The sequence below is a fragment of the Notothenia coriiceps genome, unplaced genomic scaffold (assembly GCF_000735185.1).
Source record: "Notothenia coriiceps isolate Sejong01 unplaced genomic scaffold, NC01 NC01_scaffold00037244, whole genome shotgun sequence".
Classification (NCBI taxonomy): domain Eukaryota; kingdom Metazoa; phylum Chordata; class Actinopteri; order Perciformes; family Nototheniidae; genus Notothenia; species Notothenia coriiceps.
Window position 1 is genome coordinate 16,272,723 of NW_011369945.1, and position 14,511 is coordinate 16,287,233.

Consider the following 14,511-nt stretch of genomic DNA (forward strand, 5'->3'; position numbering starts at 1 on the left):
TTTAAGAGAGCGAGCCAAAATGATCCCAACTTACTAACGTAAAAGGACAGTATCTAATAAGGACGGGCTCAAGTCAAATTCAAACCCCCCCGCTCTCGGAGGTGGACGCCCTGTCAGCCTGGTGCTGGCCGGAAACACTGATGTAGAAATTTTCATCTCTCCGGCCTTGTCAGCGTATCTAACAATCAATAAAAAAAAACAGAGAATTATTAAATATAGAAGACACAGAATTTGTGTGATTATACTTTATTGATCCCAAACAGTGGAACATTTGCCGTATACCACTCAGCATGTGTAACAGTGTAATATGCAGTGGTGTCTTATTTGATAAATCATCTTTTAGTATAATCACACAAATTCTGTGTTTTATATTTAAAATTCTCCTGTTTTTTATTTATTGATTGTTCATAACCTGACAGCCGGAGATGAAATTTCTACACTCTCGTGTTTTCCGCCACGCCAGGGCTTTGACAGGGCGTCACCGAGAGCGGGGGGTGTTTTGAATTTTTGACTTGAGCCGTCCTTTATAGATACTGTCTTTTTAAGTTAAGTAAGTCGGATCATTTGGCTCGGCTCTCTTAAAGCGCCGGCTGTTTCGGCTCCCAAACGGCTCCCAAACGGCTCCCAATGTTACCACAGTTTACCACGGAGCCTCAGTATCGCCGCTGCGAGGCTCCGGCACTCGCAGCTCAAGCGCGTGCTCCACTAAAACCCCCCCACTCATCGCGTCCAAATCGCGCACGTTCCGTGTTGTCCTTTAGCAGGCACCTTCGATGTCGGGGCAACGATCTTCAATACTCAAAAATAATCCCACCAGACTCCTTTGCCCCTCCAACAGAGGGATGTCCTTGTCCTGTTTCCTTTTCGTCATTTCAAGTGATAAAAACTCTCGATCTTCTCTCAAATTATTAATATTTTTTGGACGCCCTCGGCTCGAGTTCAGGGCGTCCCGAGCTGAATAAGGGCGTCAAATGACGTCAAGACGCCCCCCTGGCGGAAACGCTGATTGACACAAAACCTGGTAGCATCGTGAATTGTCTGTATTTATATAAGTCAGTTGTACACCTTTTGTATTCAGTTGAACACGTATTAGGATTCATTTCCCAGGTAGTTAAGTGTCAACGTAGAATGAGGGATTAGCTTTGATGCTCTAGCTATGGTTATACAACACATAGTTTAGCGTACCTGATTTCACAGCCTGAAACATTCATGTTCAGTATGATTGTTGTTCTTCTCATATATCATTGTACTGGACACCTGCCAGCAATCAGAAATTCATATTTTCAAAGACAATGTTATAGAGTTTAGTTTATTGCTCAAAAAAACATCCCAATGTAGATCAGGACATTTCGATGATGGAAAGCAAACAATCGAAGAATCTTCAAAGCATTCAATACCGACTTTTTACACTTAACACTTTGTAATAACACTTTATTAATGTGTCATTTAAGTTGGCAATGTAGGTTTGGATACTGAAAGTTAGCATAATGACACATAAATAAAACGAGGCATTAAAAGGAAAGAAACCAGTCATTTTTGATTATCATCAAAGAGGAAGCACATTTCTGTGTTTTTATTCCCTGCAGTCAAACTATTGAGTTTGGTTGCTTGTTGCTCGTCAGAGTCTTAAGAAAGCTGTTGCAGTTTAGCACTTTGCCATTGGGTAGCTTCTCCCTGTGGATTGCTCTGTGTGCTCTTCGTTGTCTGAGAAATATTCACATGGTTGCACAACACAAGCCAAAAGTCAGGAGAGCGTGAGCGGCATGACTACCTTTTTATTTAAAGTACTTGCGCTCGCTAATAGATGGGCATGTACATGTTTCCTCTGCAGGGAATAAAATGATGAAACTGTTCGATATTTGATCTCCTTTTTACTTGACTGTTTCACTACGTCTAGCAGGAGGCTGCAGTGAACGAAAATAGTCTTTAAACATGATAATAATAGAAAAGTAGGCATGTATTTATTCTTTTGAGAAGAAAGATATCTTGTCCGTACAACGAAACTGTCTATTAACCGTCCACAACCCATGTGGAAGATTATTAGTTCTGATCAGGACGCTAAACGAGAGTGTATCACTTGAACTGGTTTTTTCTTGTATAATAATGTAAATGCTCCAACCAAATAACTGGAAACGGTTTCTTTGGGATATCTCCTGCAGCTTCCATTATTTTAGTGTGAGTAACACCAACTGTCTCTTTTTAATAGAGGGCACTGACAGCAGAAAACTTAAAAGTGGCACAAATAGAAGCACTTGCCGAGTAACTCTTAAATTAATGATTTCCTCCACCAACACAAGTCTGTTGAAAAGAGAATTACACACACACACACACACACACACACACACACACACACACACACACACACACACAGAGGATAGCTGCTGCTTCTCAGGAGGCCCAAAACACATTAAGACGTGTCTCTGGGGAGTTGTTCTTCGGGGTCTACAGTCTCTAGATAAAAAGCTCTCGGGCTCCTGCAGCATCTGTGAAGTGAAGGCTAGCAACAGCACCGGCTTATATCATTTACACCGACACAGCGACACGTCATCCAGCCTCCAAGGGTGGCCTGCAGAAACAATGAGTCATGCTTTATGAAGAAAAGGTTAACGGAAAAAAAAAAGCTTGTGGATGTGATCATGCCTACCTTAAACCATCATTTCAAATTGAAAGTGAATACCTTTTATATATTTACACTTACACAAAAACAACCCCTGAGTTTGACATTATAGCTCAGTCACTTATTTGAATGAGCAGGTTAAAGGTAGTTGAGGTAAGGGTTTCCTGACACTCACAGGTAGAATTTAAAATAATGAATATTATATGAATTTAAAATTGTAAACGTTTACCTTTAACATATCTAATAACGAATAAAAAGCCAAGTGTGTGTAAAGGTTTTACTTCTTTGGCATGTGCATGACATAAGAGCTGCCACAATAATGTATCTATATTAATCTATATGAATGTATCAAATTAATCAGTATTGAAAATAATAATTGGTTGCAGGCCTATAGACAATGAACAGCAAGCTTTAAGGTTAGGGACACTTGTGACCCTTTTGTCAAATTTAAGAATAATGTCTTCAAATGGCACTGAAGCACATCCTGCCTTGTGCCAAAATAAAGTTAACAAAAGTATAAAAAGGCATTGGTAACCTTTTAAGAATTGTATCGCCTGGATTTTTCTATTTATTGTTTCTGTAGACATGAATCGATTTTTGGAAGCAGACATTTAGCCTGCATTTGCTGGCAAGCCTCCGCTGGCCAAATGGTCACATAGTGAGAGAGGGATAACAACAATTGGATTTGTAGGTTAATGGCATCCTCATTGATAAAATAAGTTGCCTCATTTCAGACTGCAGTCATTGCCAAACAGTGCTGAAACCAGAGTGTAAATACTGCAATGAATGAGCTTAGTTCAAATCACCAGAGGATTGGCAACTGGCACTATTAGAGCTTTTAGCGCCCAATTTATCCCCTGCCCACTGATGCAATAATCCCTGATGTGAAGCATCAGTTTGTGTGCGGTCGAGCTGCGGTGCTGTAGTGTGTCTGTAAACGGCAGCAGACGGCTGGATTATTATTTCAGGGGCAGGACCGTGGGATTATGTGGAGGGATTATCACAGTTCAGTGATGGAGACAGCAACCTTCTTTGCCTCGGTTATTTCATAAAATAATGAAAATGAGAAAGAATGACCACCCATTCGCCTTCAGGCTTTCTCCACGTCTGTCTCTCCCATATATCTGAGGGTTAAGAGCTTCCTAAATGCTGATTCACTGTTTCTGCAGGAATTAAGATGCAACACTAATTCTGTTTTGGTCATGCTCCTGGTGATGAATGAGTCACATTAAACATTTAACACATTTTTAAGATGAAACACTGTTGGCGATGTTGCAGAGAGAGAAAAGGTGGGGGATAGGGTTGAATTCAGTTTGAGAAATAGGATTTCTTTCTTTGCATTTCCATTCATTCTAACATTAACTCATGACAGGCCTCTGTCTATTTATTCATAAAACCCTTAAAGGTCACCTATTATGCAAAATCCACTTTTCCATGTCTTTCATACATTAACATGTGTCCCCTCTGTGGAAAGAGATTCTGAAAGCTTCAGGAAAAAAGATTCACTAACCGTGATCCGTTTATATCAAAACGTGTCTGAAAATGAGCTGATCAGATTTTGGCCACTTTATGATGTCATAATTATGTTTTGGCTTGTGTAACCATTAGCCAATCATCAACCAAGGTAACCCCCCCCCTTATCACCTGAATCTCCTCCTAGAGCACCATTGTGTTCTTTTTAAACAAATATCTCTCAGAGGGGCGTGGGGAGGGGGTCCTTATTTTCATCTAAAGTAACAGACAGAGAATCAGCACTTTGGAAACAGGGCTGAAACAGAGGGGATTATGGGATGCTGCAATGATCTGTTTGGTGTTTGGAGCCAAACCCTTGAGATATGTTTGTATATATCCAAGACCTATTATATATTGAATAAAAAGAGTANTCGCCAGCTGTTCGCCAGCAACTCTCATGAGCGAGGCAGAAAATAATAGTTGTAACATGCCAAAAAGCTGCTGTGTCGTTTATTGCACCTCAAACATTAAAACAAATCCAGAGTTACGTGTTTCTGTACTTCCTCTAAGAAGAAAGGACAGTAACAGAAGATCTCTGTGGCTTCATGCAGGCTTGATCGCCGTTCAAATGACAGCGTTGGTTTCCACAAAAGTGGGCGGGGCTGTAAAGTGACGTAGATTTTACTCTCATCTATTATTCTAAACCATTTTATTTATTCTAAAGTAAATTACATGCCAGTGTTTTATCTTTTTATTTAGCGTGTTTTTTGTTTTTGCATGTTTAATGGGGAATGTTTTCATGTTCGCCGATTGGATGTTTTAGCCGCAATGCACGTTGCGATGTGGTGTTAATGCAATATAATATCCGAAAAATCTGAGTTTAGTATGGCCGAAGACACTACACCAGTGGCGAAGACACTACACCAGTGGCGAGCCGTCAGGGCCCTCTAGTCTAGGCCATATGTGAGGGCCTAAGATATTATAAAAAATATATATTTTTTAATATATTTTTTTGATATATGTTTCATTAGTTTTACCTAAATAACTTGATTTAGTTGTATTTAAAATAACATTTCCAAAGAAATAAATCCTTCGAATCTGCCCAGTTTCTGTTGGAATGTGAAGGGTTACATGCCGCCTCTGCGAGTTATTTTAAGACGGGAGAGCTTGTTGGTCCCTCTGTAGATTCACAGAGGGCCAGCTATAGTAACTCAATGAGAGAGTAATGTCAAATGACAGTACAATTGACCAATCATATCTTCCCTCTAAATGGGCGGGCTTTATTTTCGCGGACTTTATGACAAGTTCCGCCCGCTGTGAGGTCTATGCAAGTGGTGCAGTGACGCGTCCTTAAACCCGAAAGTAAGCTGCGCTCGGATTCCCTCGACAGAAAGCAATGGGATTTCTCCATAGAATTTTGGAAAATAGCTCGAAATATGGTCTGTGGAAAACGAACCTGTTAGATAAATGCACGTTTTGTTCAGCCGGATAATATCCACATTTCTACCCTACTTTTATTATTTTCGAATCATAAATCTAATCGATAGATTTATGATCGACAGATTTATGATTAGCATAAATTCGTTCATGATGGCTCACTTCAGTGATAGTGATGACATCGTTGCGAAATTATTAACCGAGTCATTTTCAAGATTGAGTTACAATGATAAACTGGAGTGGCAAAGGATCAGCTGAATGGCCCGCAAGTGCTTCATCCAAAAGGACAGGAGGATGGACTTTGTGTTTAAGTGATTTGATCATCAAAGGTAGGCCTAAGTCATTTTCAATGTGAGCCGCCGTGCCGACTTAATTCATTTGTAATTGTTACTTGGCTGTGGGTGCCCTGTCATGATAGGTGTTTATATAAATGGTATTGTTTTGTGTGGTAGAGGGTCGCTGTCATTGATGCGTTTTGCACCCCGGGCCGCTGTTTTGATATTCCGCTGAAGTATACGCTGTGATGTAATATCTCTTCTTTTTAAGAGGGAAGGGGGTGGGGGGGGTTCAGAGGGCCTAGGTATAAAAGTCACGGCTCGCCACTGCGTCTATCTGATAGTGAACTGTAGCAGATACGACCGTTATCGTCCTCGTGTGGCCGGGGCTTAAGAATTGTTTTAAAATTTCTACAACCAATATCTCCAACACTGCACACAAACCATTATAATCGAACACTACATGTAAGAGAACTAGAATCATGCAGCACCTTTCCCTAATCATAAAGGGACAAATCATATACACAGACAGAGATAGACAGTAATCCACCAATTTAAGCCTCAATAGACCAGAACATCGTGAAGCGAAAAGACATGTCGAGTTGTGATCAGAGAGGCTGTGACTCAGCTTTATCTTGAATGGAAAAACACTCCCACTTACCATGGCGTGGGTACTGCAATCACACAGTTACCATTCTCACATTAAGTTCAGTTGTTCTGAGTCATTCAGAGAAGTGAGAGGAATCACCAAGGCTGTTGTGTTGTACCCAGGTATTTCTGGATTGTGTCATGATAAGATTTGTCTTGGTTTGCTGGAAAAACTACACAAACAAGCTTGTTGACTCTTTTTGTAGTGGTTGTTTTTAACCAAGTTGTTTGTCACTGGTAGATCAGCTGTGTATAACCGCCTCAGGGAGGTTTTTTCTTCCTTTGAGCAAACTATAAAGATGGCTGGGAGGTCATTCAATGTGTGCTTATGTGTCACTCCTAAATGTAGCTAGAAATCTCAACACATTTTGGATGCATTCAAGCATGTATTTAGAGCTGTCACTTGTCGTCACATCATTCGAGACACATTATACGTGTGAATAGGGCTTAACTAAAGCAGAAGAACTCTAAAGGTTAAGGGAAGCAACAAGGAAACAGGGCTTAGTGGGATATATATAAACATCACAGATTGATGGTGGACTGTAGAACCACATAAGCGTGTCATCTAGCTATGTGTTATTCATGCAGCCTGGAAGCAGCAGCAGCAGCAGCTACGAAGAGCAAGCATTTGAGCTTTCTGGTCAAGAGTCCATGGTTAATATTTGAGATAGTTGGACACGTTCCTGCTTTTAGACTCCTTTTGTAGCAGCGCTGGAAATATCCTGACGTGACATACCTGCATTTGAGCAGCCGTCCTCATAAATCAAAGATCCACCAAACCAAACCAAACCAGACACAAAAAGCCAAAAGCTGTTATTTTAAAGTTAAAACCGTGTTGAAGAAGGATGTCTATGTATAGTCCTGAAATGCTGCGTTTGAGTTTAGGTTTTAACATTGCAAGGCAAGGCATATTGCACCTTTCAATACAAGCGACTCAAAGTGCTTTGCAAAAATAAAAGGCATTAAGAAATTAGTTATTCAAACACTGAAGCAAAAGAACATTCTTGATGCTTCAAAAACTCCTTTCAGCAGCTTTATGTTGGGATGCTGCCCATCCCTGTGAGTGAAACATGACCCACAACTTTGCTTTTACATTCATTATTCATTACGTGATTGTAAAGAAATACGCAAATCACTACCTGATGTGACAGGTTGATTTGGAGAATGTTTTTCATCCTCCAGCACAAAAACAGCAGGTATGTTCTGAGTCATCCTGCTGTTGGTTGTATATGATTTGAATTTAGGGATGTACTAATTAGTACTTTTTTTTTTTTATTCAATAAATGATAATTACCTTGTGGCTAATACTGATAATATGATTAATAGTTTCACATTTGTGTTAAATAAAAATAAGACTGTAACCTGTAGTTTATGCATGCCTAACGGTAAGAACGGCTAAGATGTGTTTTTTTTTTATATTCTATAGCTCCGACCTAACCAAACATAAGTGACGTATCATTTATTGTTGGCACAGCAAAAAAAAAAATCTGACTCGTCAACATTCACAGATGAGCACTGTTAATATTCTCTGTCCATTATTTATCATAATCACCTCATGTTTCCTAGGTGTTATTGTCTATTGTCCCCCATTGGCTGCCTTGTATGGAGAGCTGTTCTAGATGGCCCTAGATCCGTCAAGGCTGTGTCAATTCATACATGATACCCACCGCCTGTTGTTGTGCTCCTGCTCTGTTCAATGTACACATTGTCCGAGCATGAACGCTGAAAAGTCCTGGGAATTCTGCCTGAAAATGCAACAAAACTGGGCGGCGTTCCAAACTACTTTCCCCCAGAAAGTGCACATGGAGCATGAAGTCGAATGATGCATTCTTTGCAGCACATTTTGTGTGTAGCGTTAAGAGCTTTCTTGAATTGTGAGTCCGCCCATGGAACAGCTGATTTAGTCATTGCATTGTCACCACCACGGTGCAGTTTTCTAGAAATATCTCTTCTTTTGTTTTGTGTCTTACAGGCTAGGCATCAGCACGCACACAGGGGCCAGCTTTTTGTGCACCAAACTCCTGTTGTTGTCCAGGCCAATCTCATGTCTTTTGTGTTAACTGCAGCAGTGAAAGGTCACCAGGAAGACTATAGGATTATCTTCAACTCACGCGCATGGTGGAAACCTAAACCAATTGGTCAGCTATTGTAATCTACAGGAGGCTTCACAAAGAATAGATAACTCGGCCCATGTAATATTTAATTTGTAGTGTTAAGCCTGTGTGACCACGGTGCTTTTTCACCAGACAGCAGCACCACATGCTTTTCTGAAAGTGTGAAATATTTACACTCTGAATTATTCATACAGGATCCACCACAAACATCCTATATATTCTAGCATTTATTTTACCGTGGCCCTGTGTCTGCTGTCATCTTTGGTATAACCATTTATAGAAGCCGAGGGTCAACCCCCCTCTGGTTAAACTGTGATTTATCTGTTCACTCAAAAAGGACTTCACATGTCCATTTGTGTTTATTTTTCTTCGGAAAGTCAATGAAATATTAACATGGATAACCGTTGTGGAAAGGAGCGCTGCAGCTGGGGTTATAAGGGGCAAAGATCACTTTATAACCTCGCCTAGTTGTCTTTAATCGCTTTCTAACATGTAACCAAGTTGTATCTTTCTTGTGTACGACGTTTAAAATGTAACCCATTATAAAATCCCTTTAGCTATATGTTGCATTAAACCTAAAGCCACACCAGCAGCTCTGTTTGCCTAGCTTAGCATAGCAACTGAAAATGTGCAACATGCTAGCTTTGCTCTGATCAAATTCTAACAAAATTCACAAAACGGCACCTTTTTTAAATTCACTAATGAACAAGTTGTCTCTTGTTCTGCTGAGGTTTCATACAGTATGCTGGACTCTTTCCTGGCTGCTTCAGTGACTTTTGCACATATTTATAAAAACAGTAAAATTGTAGTTAAATTACTTGTCTATGTTCTATTTATATTTAATCATTTCTTGATAAAACTATCGTTTAACTAATGCAACATCAACATTTAGCCACTCGTGTGGAATATTGTGATAAGAGAATCATTTGGTAATGGCAAAAGAATTTGGCATCTGTGTCAAACCAAAACACTGACTCACCTCAAGCCTCGAGTATTGAAACACCCTTTTTAATTTAGTTTTTTTTTAATCAAAAGTAGCATTGTACAAACCATTTATTCTCCCTTCTCCTTCTCTCGTGTCTGCTGTAGATAACAACCAGTCTGATGACATGCCCATCATAGCCGTCATGGTGGCCCTGTCCTCCCTGCTGGTTATCATCTTCATCATCATCATCCTCTACATGCTCAGGTTGGTGGGTGATGTTACACACTGACTGCACACAAGCTGCAGACCTGTGGCGAAGGCCTAAGGTGCTCCTGTTGCCATGGCAATGACTGATTGGCATTCAGCTGTGAGGCTTGAAAGCAATGTGTGTGGAAGATATAGTGTGTGTGTATGTGTGTGTCTATTAATATGATGTGTGATGATCGACAGGTTTAAGAAGTACAAGCAGGCGGGAAGCCATTCGAACTCCTTCAGACTGACCAATGGTAGATCAGATGAAGCAGGTAAATCACATGCATTACCGTGTGCTTTGTATGTGTCTGCAGATGTTTGTCACTGAGCATTTATTGGTTAGTTTTGTGCAAATATGTACAGCCGACTTGACCAAACTTGCTCCCCTGACTAGTTTCTGATAAGACTTCATTGATTTTCTTGCTAAAGATAACATGTCAGCGTCTTTTGTTCGCTGTGATTACCTAACCATCAGGGCTGCAGTCAGCTCCCTCTCAGTGTTGAACCACACCGCCCTCTGGTGGCCATCTTTAGACCAGACACCCACATGATGAAGTAACTTGATGTAATGCATCTCACCCCCTTTCTCTTTATCTCCACCAATGCTTCCCCTCCTCTCCTCACCTCCTGCCTCCTCCCTTCCTGCCCGCCGGCACAGAACTCCAGAGCGTCCCGCTATTGGCCCGCTCCCCCAGCACAAACAGGAAGTACCCGCCCCTTCATGTCGACAAACTTGAGGAAGACATGAACCGTCGCATGGCTGATGACAACAAGCTCTTCAGGGAGGAGTTTAATGTACGGCACACACACGCACACGCACACGCGCACACGCACACGCACACACATGCACGCACCCACACCCTCTGATAACACACTAGCCTGATAATCACCTTTAACACATATCCGTGTACTAGTTAAGAGAGTCAGGGGCTACTGTAGTCGGGTAAGGGCTATCTGCAAAAACTGCAGAGAAGCTTTACTAATTTGATTTTTTGGGCATCAAAACTTAGTTGGCAAGCCAGCAGACAAGTTAAACAGTTGACATTTCAAGTTTGAATATTTTAAGTAATTGATCGAATCTAGACAAATGTAATGTCATTTATTTTAATATGTATTTTAAGCATATAGCAACCTGATTAGCAAGCCAGCAGAGCAGTTGAAACAGTTAGATTAAAGAAATTGATTATTGATTCAAACTATTAGCTAGAGGAGGACTTACAATCAAGTAAAATAACCAAAAGTAACTGATACACTTTTGAAATAATTATAATTATATAAACAACTGAACATGTCAGCCCAGATATATGGATAAACAGTTTAGATATTAAATTAAACTATTTGTTTTGAATGATTAGCAAAAATAATGCTTAAAATAGTTAGCCAAAATTATCGCTAAAACATGTTAAGTAATTAATAACAGTTGTAACAGATAGCTAACTTCACAAAAGTTGCTTATTGTCAGAATACACTTAATCAATATGTTAACATTCAAAATATATTAAAGTAAAGGTGATTCCAAGATGTTATTAAACCAAATAATTAGATCTCACTGAATTGCATGTTTCAGATAATACGCCTATTACCATTCACACAAAAAATGTTGATCTGTATTTATATGTCAGACAGATACAGACAACAGTCCCGGCTGTGCAGGGTCACACAGAGAGAAATGAAAAACTGATATCCTCTGTCTGCTCCTCCTCCCTTTTATCTGAATGTATTTCATTGTTTCTTTTCAGTCGCTGCCAGTCTGCCCGATCCAGGCATCAGTCGACGCTGCTTCCAAGGAAGAGAATAAAGAAAAGAACAGATACGTCAACATCCTGCCATGTGAGCGACAACACTGTGACACTCACTGGCCTTAATAAAGCTGCACTCTCTGAAATCATGTCTGCTGTTTCAAGCTTTCAGAAGCATTTATCAGTCCAGTTGACAGATGGCAATCATTACAATGTGATTTACTGCGTTGTGTTTATGTGCAGTAACTGTTATTTAAAGTCCAGCTCTCTCATTGCTCCATCTTTTCTGCATTTTCTTGTTCTCACTACGTCTGCTTCTTCCAACCCCCAGACGATCACTCCAGGGTGCATCTCTCGTCTCTAGAGGGGGTCCCGGACTCTGACTTCATCAACGCCTCCTTTATAAATGTTTGTCCAACCATATTCAAGAGTCAATTCTGCTCTAAATATTTTGTTGTGCATCCTAATCTCTCATGTTTCACTCTCTCTGTTGCAGGGTTACCAAGAGAAGAATAAGTTTATTGCAGCTCAAGGTAAGGATTGTGCCTTCAATGGCTGCTGTTGTTTATATAACAAACAAACTAACTGAGTTTCAGGGCAATTATTTATCCTCTGAGTTTCTGCATCCATTTCTGTTTCTCAGGGCCGAAGGAGGAAACGGTGAACGACTACTGGCGGATGATCTGGGAGCAGAACACAGCCACCATCGTCATGGTGACCAATCTAAAGGAGAGAAAAGAGGTAGGAGAGCGGGAGGGATGATGTGTGTTTTATAAACCTTTATGTATGTTTGTTTACATAACTATATTTTGTGAGAAAAGATTGTCTTTTAATCTGTTGCATTAGTCTTAGCTTTTTATAATCGTACTATTTTCTTATTTAAATTTTTGGTTACGTTTTCTTCTTTCTGTGTCTCTGTATGCAACACTTAAACTAAAGCAAATTCCTAGTATGTGTAAACCTACTTGGTAATAAAACTGATTCTGAAATTCTTATGTGAGGGCAAGCGTAACTAGTCTTCAAGTCATGAGTCGCCTTAAAGGGACAGATAACCCAAAATGACCTTTAGTGCTATTTATCTAGATTGTTTTTGTCCTGGAGATATGGGTCGTGATGTCTGCCTTTTCTCAAGTACAATGGATCTAGATGGCAAACCAAACATGTTTGAAGAGCATTGTCTCTTTCCAGACATCATGACACAAAAATAGTTACTTAAAGTGGAGCTATCATGCAAAATGCACTTTTGTACGTCTTTTATACATGAATATGTGTCCCCGGTGTGTCAGGGAACTCACCAAGTGTCGGAAAACACAACCCTCTCTCTTTTCCTCCATACCCAAATCTCTAAAAACGGGGCTGCAACGGATCTGATCCAGACTGATACAGATTTGAAAATTCTCTGACGTCAGGAACGAGGAGCTCCGCCTATATGGGCAATTCTCCACCTATCAGGGGAATGTGGGGTTGGGCCACGGCCGGCCATTGCCTCTCGAAAGCGCTGGAGACGCTGTAGTACACATGCCAGGCATGTAAGTGGCGCTGTAGTCTGCTACAAAAGCAGCGAAGAAGACTTCCCGCGCATGGTTGCCATGGTTGCTCTTTTGTTTATTCTCCACTGTGGCTCTTTTTCTCTCTCCCAGAGGCAAGCGTTTGTGCCTCCTGCTGCTGTAATTCAATGCAATGCCTCCCCGTCGAGGCAAGCACTGTAATTCTCTCCGGTTACGGCCCGTCTACACTACAGGCATAAAAAAATCTTGATGCTGGGCGTGTCTGAAGCTTGCCGATTTTTTGCGAGCAACGCGACCAACAACCAATCACATGAATCTCCCGCCCACGACATACAAAGCAATAGCAATGTTAAAACGAAGTAAACTGGATATAAACTCTCCAAACAGGCGAAAAACCTACCAGTTTAACTGGTAGGTTTTTCGCCTGTTTGGAGAGTTTATATCCAGTTTACTTCGTTTTAACATTGCTATTGCTTTGTATGTCGTGGGCGGGAGATTCATGTGANCTTAAAGTGGACCTATCATGCTATATTTGAACAATATATTGTAGGGCCATACCTATATAAAACTTTTTTTTTTTTCAAAATACCAAACAGATCATGTATTTTAGCCATGCCTCATTTCGCTCTCTTTGCTCTTTCCAGCTCTGTTTTTGCAGGGGCTGATTCTGTGACGTAGCTTTAATGCAAATGAGCTGCAGCTGACCACGCCCCCCTGCAGGAGAGGGGAGCGTGCTTTGAGATCAGCTGCTGGGCTGTCAGAAGAGGGGGAGAAAAAGAGATCTCCGTCCTCGGTGTTTTATTCTTATATGATTATATAGAGTCATTATTCAATTGTTTTAAAGCTTAATAAATAACAAAGAAGACCTTTGACCGGCACTTTTCTAATTTTGTACGGAAGAAGGAACATGTTGACTGGTGAAAAAAAACTGAAACTCTGCCGCACGGTCCCCTCGTTCCTTGGAAGAGGCGGAGAGGTAAGTGTTTGTCATCTGCTGGTGGCAAACTGGAGAGAATTACAGCGAGGGAGGGATTGCATTGAATAACAGCAGCAGGAGCAAACGCTTGCTTCGGGGAGGGAGAAAAAGAGCCACAGCGGAGAATAAACAGAAGGGCAACCATGGCAACCGCGGGAAGTCTTCTTCGCTGCTTTTGTGGCAGACTACAGCGCCACTTACAGGCCTGGCATATGTACTACAGCGTCTCCAGCGCTTTCGAGAGGCAATGGCCGACCGTGGCCCAACCCCTCATTCCCCTGATAGGTGGAGAGTTGGCCACTAAGCGGAGCACCACTTTTGTGACGTAGAAAATAATTCAAATCTGGATCAGTCTGTATCAGATCCATTACAGACCCTTTTTTAGAGATTTGGGTATGGAGGAAAATAGAGAGGGTTGTGTTTTCTGACACTTGGTGAGTTCCCTGACACACCGGGGACACATATTCATGTATAAAAGACGTACAAAGTGCATTTTGCATGATAGGTCCCTTTAAATAAAAATAGTTTACAACTTAATATTATTGTGTCAACTAACCAATACAGTTAT

At 40.8% G+C, this 14,511-nt stretch overlaps 1 protein-coding gene across 1 annotated transcript in view; it reads left to right on the forward strand.

Moving 5' to 3' along the window:
- Window positions 1–14,511, forward strand: part of LOC104965357 (receptor-type tyrosine-protein phosphatase alpha-like) — a 32,087-nt gene that overhangs the window by 10,935 nt on the left and 6,641 nt on the right. The window contains exons 5-12 of the mRNA XM_010794313.1: window positions 9,633–9,732; window positions 9,919–9,992; window positions 10,379–10,515; window positions 11,460–11,550; window positions 11,791–11,867; window positions 11,956–11,992; window positions 12,103–12,208; window positions 12,461–12,467. Of these exons, the coding sequence (XP_010792615.1) occupies window positions 9,633–9,732; window positions 9,919–9,992; window positions 10,379–10,515; window positions 11,460–11,550; window positions 11,791–11,867; window positions 11,956–11,992; window positions 12,103–12,208; window positions 12,461–12,467 (629 nt within the window). The remainder of the gene's footprint in view (window positions 1–9,632; window positions 9,733–9,918; window positions 9,993–10,378; window positions 10,516–11,459; window positions 11,551–11,790; window positions 11,868–11,955; window positions 11,993–12,102; window positions 12,209–12,460; window positions 12,468–14,511) is intronic.